Source organism: Clytia hemisphaerica, unplaced genomic scaffold, assembly GCF_902728285.1.
Source record: "Clytia hemisphaerica strain Z4C2 unplaced genomic scaffold, Clytia hemisphaerica genome assembly, whole genome shotgun sequence".
Classification (NCBI taxonomy): Eukaryota; Metazoa; Cnidaria; class Hydrozoa; order Leptothecata; family Clytiidae; genus Clytia; species Clytia hemisphaerica.
The window spans coordinates 396,293-405,056 of record NW_027104407.1 but is presented as its reverse complement, the minus strand read 5'-3'; the positions used below and the strand labels follow the sequence as shown (position 1 = coordinate 405,056).

The window sequence follows — 8,764 nt, the reverse complement described above, 5'->3', positions numbered from 1 at the left end:
TATACGCATTTACTCCTAAAATATCCTGAACGTCAAAATGTGAGCACAGCCTCTTAGTTCACTTGTTTAAGATTCTGATAGTGCTCGTGAAAGGCTCAACCTAAGTTCATCAGTTACGTAAAAAAGTGATGCAAGTGGCTCTGGGTGTTAATTTTTTTATATCAGGAATGCTCAATTCATCACAAACCTGCACAAACAGTGGCATATCGATTTTTCGTGTGATACTTGATTTTTAAACCACTTTCTGGTGGGTGAGAGATGGTTGAATTAGTTAAAATTGGAAGGAATTTTAAAAAAGGAAGAAAAATTCGTTCGAGCTTTGGATTAATGATTCCATAAAACTCTTTTAAGATTGAACTTAAAAGAAGCTCCTTATCGATTGAAACCCTTCACTGTTGATTGATTGGTTTTTTAGCTTCAAATATTGAATATGTTTGTCCTTTTTTTTCACGAGGTTCTTAGAGTCTGATCACTTCAAAATTCCAATAGAATCCGGGATTATGATTCAATATGGTGCTCAAGATCTTTTCGATTAGTTCTTCTTTTTTTAACCAAAAGTTCAAATCCTCGGCAAAAGTAGCTTATTTTGTTGATCATCGATAAAAGAAGAAACTTTCAAAAAACGTGGGCTTGAAAAAGTATTCCGCCGAGGAAGCGAATCCAAGGAAAGTTGTTTTCGCAACTCTCGATTGATTTGATTAACATGAAGTTTCAATGTCTTCCAATTCGAAACAAAAAAAGTTTTCTTCTTTTCAAAAGTGAAGAAAAGTTTGTCAATGGAAAATTCTTCCACCTTCATTGGTGAAACTTGAACCTGTGAACAAACTTATTTCATATCTTTAGTTTGTATATTCAAGGTTGATTTTAAAGACCATATTTATCGCTTTATTTTCTCTATGTGTGTTTGCTGTTTGTTTATTTGGGGGGAAATAAGGGTGCTTTCTTTACAACCCTCTTAAAGTATGGGAAAATTATTTTTCAAAATATTTGTCTATTCTTCGTAATTCTTTCTGCTATTAGTTGATGAATAAGGAAGTATATATCTGAGACCGTAAATTTTTTATTCAAGGGTACTTTACATGCTTCCTGGAAACTAATTTTCAAAGGTGTGAAGATATATAATCGGTGAATTTCTGCGGAGCTAATTTTCATTATTACCAAGTGGATGCCATCCTTAGGAATTTGATTTTGAATGCTAACGATAGGCCAATCAAAAAGCTGGAAAGATCTGACAACTATTGTATTAATTTTCACTCCTGTCTTATTGAACCAATGAGAATATTTTCGCAAATGGAAATATTATAAAGTCTATCTCAAGAAATAAAATCTGCAGTGGAAACAATATACAATGTGTAATGCTATTAGCAATATTCTACAATTCTTTTTCATTTTTCATCTTTATTTCCCAAATAAAGCTATGGCTTTTATGTCCTCGCTGCAGATTATATTGAAACAGACTTTAGATTATTATATTATAGTTTTTAAAGAGAAAAGCAAATTTCAGGGATTTTTTGACTGGTGACAATTCTTTGTATCTTCTTCCGGAGAGTAGGGGTCCCGTCAGGGATGTGAAACTCTCCGATATCCCTTTGACATATTTTGTCTCAAGAGATGCAAATCGGCCCCAAAAATTAACGTCTTGTCATCGATTTTCCACAAATCAAGTTTTTTGAGGTGAAAATCGTCGATGTCATCAAAATTTCAATGAGGAATAGTATCATGGTAAACAAAGATCAATTAATCGAAATTACAAATAATTCAATCAAACATAATCGAACGCAATCGAATAATTGCTTTCGATTGCTTTCAATTGAATCATTTGACACTGTCTGGACAAGGTCACAAATTTGCATTCCTATAGTTAAAATTTCATCGGATTAGTATATATTATAGCATGGAGGTAGGAGCATCCAGCTACGGTACGCAAGGTTGTGGGTTCAACCCCCAGCCGGGTCATACCAAAGATTCCCAAAATGGTACTTGATGCCTGTCTGCTTGATGCTCAGCAATTGAAGAGAAGGATCAAGGGTAAGTGGAGAAATCCAGGGAAAGGAGCGGCGCCCTCTCCTACTTTCAAGTAGACAGCTAGAGAAAAGGGAGCCTTCGGGTCGCCCTCGACTGCGGTCGCAAACTTAATTACTTATATATATTGTATTTAAGCTGTTTTGTAGATCTAAAAGACAATTTATTTTTCAAATAGATTTTTCTGAAATCGTAAAATTTGACGTTTTTTTTTGTTTTGAAAACTTGCAATAGTAATAGTAACCTCCAAATACGGTAGGATCTAGTTCTTCAAAATGTAATGACGCAAATTATTTTGTCTTGCGCACGTCACTGGTAATTGAAGTATGGAAAGAAAAGAGTTGCGACCTATGTATTTCAAGATTTCAAGATTTTGAGAGAAAGAAAGAGAAAGTAAGTCGTTATGTATAAGAATTGGAAAGGTCCAACTTCCTGGGAAATTCAGTATCTGTCGTCGTGAGGAGGAATAAATGGCTTGAGAAAGCTTGTATCATTTCAGTTTTAGCTTTGAACACTTTCATGGTCTAGGTTAACAAGCCTTTTATATTTCATAACATAAGAAAAATCAGCAAAAATTACCGTGACTTTTTGTATTGACTAACGGTGAAAAGCTGCAATCTATTGAAAATTTTACCGTGTTGAATGAATTCATCTAAATTATCACAGTGAGTTTTCCGATTTTTTCTTATTTTTCTTTGAATTTTCTCATGAGAATAATTTTTCATTGAGGTTTGCATAGCCTGTTAGATGAAAACTGCTTTCTTTATCACATTTTAACATTAAAACAAAGAAGTAATTTGGTTTGTGGGAAGGTACTGGTTAAGCTTTGCAATGAATGTTTTAGAAATAATGCGAAAGAAGCATCAAAAATTATTTACGTAAAAAATTGACTTCTTTAGAATTTTCACGCGAGGCGAAAATAAAAAAATGTAGTGTTTCCGGAATGCGGGTGAAGGAAAAAAGCTCTCATGTGGTCGGCCGGAAAAACATGTTTTTGCTATTTTTTATAACTGAAGATCATTGAAACAGAACTTTAAAGATAACTTTTATGTACAAACAGTATGAAGTAACCCCGGAATACTAATGTATCAACTACTAACGAACAAAACTTGATTTACAGGCGGGAATATCTAACCAAACGACGTTTGATAGCTTGAACGGTCAACTTGATTTTCTTTATGGTGAACCATGTAGATGACCCATAGTCTGCGGCCGGGTCAGAAAATATTTTTTTTAACCAGGCCGGTTTCCGGAAACACTAAATTTTTTTATTTTCACGTGAGAACCTAATAAAATATAATGTCTGATAACAACATCAAGTCTGATAATTTCACAAGGGATAACAACTAGATTTTAATTTTCAACGACGAAAAAAACCTGTTATCTCTCTTGAGGTTTTTCTCCTAACATATTAATATTCTTTTATGTGTAAAATAAACCATTTTCCTTGATTTTCTAACCAAAAATTTTAATATCAGTATAACCGCTTAATATTTTTATTTTTAGGATAATCCGTTGTATTGTTATGTATATAAACTTTTCTGGTGAGCAAGCGGCTTTGAGGGTCTTAAAAATTGATTTTGGTATTAAGAGAAATTTAATAATGAATCCAATTTCATCATTTTGTCTGTGTGTTATTCCTTTTTTTATCACCGATTTGGAAAGAAATTATCAAAATATTACTAATTGAAAATCTTCTCACAGAGAATGTGATTTTTAAGTTATTTTCAGTTCATGTGAAAACGGAATTTTCGAGTTTAGAATGATTTTCGAGTATAAAATCAAAGCTAAAGCCTGTTTATTACGATACAGAATTTCGCGAATATTTTCGAATATACAGTGTTTTCCGAAAAAATAAAAAAAATAAAGGGAAATTCTAACAAATTTATTACTTGATTTCCTTTTCAATTTTTGTTTTGTACCGTAAAAATTATTAGTTAGCTTTTTTAACCACTTTTGACTTTTTTAACGGTTTTTCCTGGAAATGTACAGTATCAGACAACATCGGAATCTTTTTTCCGGAAACATATATAATATATAATATAATATAAAATAAATACCTTTTTTTAGTAACACAGAAAAAATAAAAGATTCCCTTCAATAGAAAATGTCAAATGTACCAACGTTTGATCGTGGTTCCTTCTAATTGAGCGCCATATATCATTCTCCTACAGAAGCCATCGTAATACTTTAGATAAATTAAACAAAATAGAATTGTGTAGCAAAATAAACAAAATTCTTACCACCAGCATCAAACTATGGGTGCAATCTGTTCCCACAAAACATTGGTTTCAAAATCCTTTGTCTACATCAAGAGTATCCAAAAGTCATCCAATATTAAAGTTCCACTGTCAGCCAAAGAAGTTAACATCTTGAAAAAAACATGGCCACCTGTCAAAAATAATTGGTTGAAAATATGTTTAGTGGCTTTTGAAAGGTATAATTTTGTGCTTTATAATATATTTTTCAGACCCAGGTTTACTCACGCTCCTCCCCTGGAATGGGAACGTTTGAGCCTTTAAGGTCTTAATTAAAGTTTCATACCCATCTTTGGATTCTTAACAGTATCGTGGTGGCAAGTGGGCACCGGGTGAAAACTACCCCTCCCCACAAAGAGGCCGGAAAACAAGGGGCTAAAAAAAGGTGCCTCTGATATGTAATATCAGCGCCCCTTTGCTTTTTTACACCTCTGAATTAGCAGTTTTCAATCAAAAAAGCTCGCTTCGGTCGCGTAACTTACAAAGATATTTTACTTATAAAAGGGGGCGCCGAAACCCCGAATTTCCAAAATTGCCATTCCAGTTTTGACCGACCCACTACGCTACCGATTTTAAGAGTTTTTGATACGATGTGGAAACTAAAGAATCGATGAGCTCTTGTTGGATGATTCTGTTTATCATTTTACCTATCTCCTCCATTTGCTTACACATCATTTTTAAACAAAAGAAAGATCAATTCGCTTTCCCCCTTTCGTCCGGTAAAACGTAAAACCGCTTAAATTTCCTCATTCGACCAGATATAAAAAGCTTCCGTACCTGTAAAAATGAATATCTACACTACAAACACTATACCCACAACTGCGGTATATGTTTCGCTCCCTACCCGAAGACATACAATTCGAAGATCTTTTCAAAACAGATGCATTGAAAATGCATGTTGATAAAGTTCGTGATGTTTTAGAATTGTTGATCAATAAGATTGATAATGTTGAAGAACTTGTCAACACATTAGTAGACTTTGGAAGACAACATCATATGTTAGGTGCTGAACAAAGATACGCAACTGTAAGTTTTTAATCTTTTGTTTTATTTTTCATCACAGTACGTAACTCAACTTAGCGACCGTAGTGCAGTGGTAGAGCATCCGGTTACGGTGCGCAAGGTTGTGGGTTCAACCCTCAGTCTAATCATACCAAAGATTTCCAAAAAGGTAATTGATGCCTCTCTGTTTGGTATTCAGTAATTAAGAGAAGGATCAAGGGTAAGTGGAGCAATCCAGGGAGAAAGAGTGGTGCCCTCCCCTACCTTCGGGTAGTTAGCTATCGAAAGAGGAGCCTTCGGATCGCCTCGGACTGCAGTCGCAGTCTTACTTACGTAACTCAAATCGATTTTCTAGCTAGAAATATTTTTTGCCTTGTGCTGATTCAACTGACGCTCTCTAATTCGATTTTCAAGGGGAATCGGATTTTCATTGAATAAGGGAGCGTATCAAATAGTAGAGCGTCGTTTATGAGAGTGTCTTTCAATATTATCGAATAATGGAGTGTATCGAATAGTAGAACGTCGAATTAGAGAGCATCAACTGTAGCTACAAGATCAAATTTTGTAAACTTCATTGTTCGGCAAGGTTTTTAGTCGTTTTTGAATTATTTATACCATAAAACATTATTAGAGAAAATTTGCTTTAGATACCGCAAAAAATTACACTTTTTATCTTATATGTAGTCTAGCAAGCTAGACGACTAATTCAGACATAGTAGAAACAATGAAGCAAAAAGTAAAGGGGGGAAAATTATACAAACTAAATACCGTAACAATTATCGTATTATCATATAACGCCTATACTTCTGTAATACACGCATTATAAATGACTCCAGTCCATCTTAAATGAAACTTTTCCAAAGCGTCAGAATAACGCAAAGTCGTATTTAAAGCTCTTTAATGATTCAAATATAAAAGTATGTTATGAAATTTCTTTTAGGCGTTGGCAGCGAGTTTCCAATATGGCATTTGTATGATAATGGACGTAGATTCGTCCGTCGAGAACGCGTGGGACAGTTTATTGCGTTTCGTCATGGATCTACTAAAGCTCGGTATGCGAATGGAAAAAGAAGCACAAGAAAAAGAGAGTTTAAATAAAGGCTACAACACAGAAGAACTATTAGAAAAAGCTCAAGATGGCGGAGAAGCTTTGGATGAGAATGAGAATTCCGCTCCGATGCCGCTTGCTTTGATAAACGAAGATGATTCTACGAGTAGCGTAAGGACGTTTCATGTCGCTGAAGCGGATCCAGACGGCTGATAAATTAGCTCAATGCCGTTCTTGTTTCTGTTGATAAATGGTTGTTTAAGGAGGTAAGGATGGAATGACACGTGAATGGTGTTGCAAAGAGACTGGTACGGGTTATATCGTTGTTAATATCTGACGCACGTAAATAAAGACATTTGATTGGCTTCTTTACCATCTAATATATCGATTATAGCTTACGATGTATTTTGTTTGCAAATTGGATTCGAATTTATTTAAAATAACTGTTTAATATAATGCCTGATACTTCGTATGAAGGACGATTGTTGGAGTGAGAAAAATGCCTTGAAAAGGCGAGAGATGATCTTAACACACCTTGAGATAGCAAGAGATAATGTCAACATTATTGGAAGGGACAGCTACCGGAGAGAATTTGTCAAGCATTTCCAATCAAAAGAAACATAGCGTGTTTCACCGTTAGACTTGACATTTATTTCAAGCAATTATTTATGTATCCTACCAGGTTTTTACTATGATTCTCTCACAGACATCTACGTCAAGTGGTACCCTGCAGACTGATTTTACGTTCTCGTCTTAGCAGGAAGAAACAAATCACAGCTTGAAGACTGTGAATAAAAAACTTCTTGAGAGACTGCGATAGATATATCAAATTTTGTGGATTCTTTACTACTCGATTGCTGGGTAAAATATAAATATTACTTTATTTTGCAATTTGTAATTCTTTTCCTTTTTGTAGGTCATGGTAACTTTTTCAGAGAGCATTGATATTAAAGCAACATCTTGGATCAATTGGAAATTTGCCAATAATAATAAAAAAAAGACTCCTTAAAGCGGCCCCGGAATTTCTTAGCCCTTGTGTTGAATGTATAAAATAAGAAATAAGAAAAAAACTAAATTTCATACAGTAGTACTGTAGAATAATTCAACACGTTTATGAAAATGAGAAGTCGAACAAAAAGGATTGGGATTGAAATTAGTTTTTGGACTTGCATGTGTATTCATTATCACTCATATGTGAAAATTTCCCCTTAAAAATTTATATTTTTCCTTTTCGCACAGCCTCGAAAAAAAAAGTGAGAAAAATTTCCCAAGGTCGAAATCTATTTGCTAGCTCCAACGCATTGAGGTCATGCAGGATTAAGATTTTTTGTGAGTGTTTTGCAATAACTCATACCGCAGAACTTCAACCGCATGAAAAGATTATGAGCATGGGAATTGGGTCAAATTACTTATTTTTTATCATCGCCATTGAGAACAAAATTTTGAATATATGAAAGTCACTGACCTGATGGAATCCCCTCTACGAGATTGATTTTTAACCTTTTAAAAGTAATTAGTTATTCGGGTCCTTTCTTCTACCCTTTCAACAACTTTGTTAGACGATCCTTCGTCTACACAATGTCACTAAAAAGGAAATTATTCAGGAGGCGGGATAAATTTGAAATTGAGTTTAGTTCGGGGCGGAGTAAACATTGGCGGAGGTATTTACGTTTGTTCCAAACTCTACCGCCACTATTTTTCCCGTAAACCGCCCTGACGCCCTAAATCTGCGCATATATCCTCTAACGGACTATCCCTCATCGTCTACAACTTTGTCAACATTGTTTTAGGAAAAAAAATACATAATTACAAAAAGTCGACAAGAATGTATACTACTGAGAATTCATACCTTTTTAATTCCATGAAAATAAAGTTTGAGAAAACTTATTGGATAGTAAATTTTGGCCGAAAAGTTTCGTTACAATTGAAACAATTTCCTCTTGTTTTTTATACTCGTATATTTTTCCTGTTACACCTTCTTTAGTTAGGTTTATTGTTTTGATTGGTGATCACCTGGTAAAATTCTCAGGGATAAAAATTGTCCAATACCATTTTAATCTGACAAATTCTCAAGATCAAAAACACGGGTAAAAATCATTTAGTGACAATAATAATATTATTCAACGTGAGGTCAAACAGACGAAAGATTACACAACTTGGGACATAACTACAGTTTAGAGCATAGTCCTCATAAAAAACCCTGGTCTGGAAGACTATTGTAACTTTTTGTTAACTTTTTCCTTTTTCCTCAGGTTTTGATCACGTTACGAAATACTCCTCTTGGGATTGGTTCAAAAGTTAATCACATGATCAAAAAGTAAGCAAAACAAACTAATTTCTCAATCAAGTTCAAGTTCAACACAATAGAAAGAAACAAAAGGCTTCCAGACAGGGTTTCTTAAACGTCCTATGCTTAGAGCTTAGATTTTGGATA

General features: G+C 34.3%; 1 protein-coding gene across 1 annotated transcript; it reads left to right on the top strand.

Annotated features, from left to right (window-relative positions):
* Positions 1-5,090: 5,090 nt before the first annotated feature.
* On the top strand, positions 5,091-6,599 carry LOC136820126 (uncharacterized). The gene is made up of 2 exons (XM_067076364.1): positions 5,091-5,306; positions 6,223-6,599. The coding sequence occupies exons 1-2, from the start codon at positions 5,109-5,111 to the stop codon at positions 6,541-6,543; spliced, it is 519 nt and encodes a 172-aa protein (XP_066932465.1). The 5' UTR covers positions 5,091-5,108; the 3' UTR covers positions 6,544-6,599.
* Positions 6,600-8,764: the final 2,165 nt, after the last annotated feature.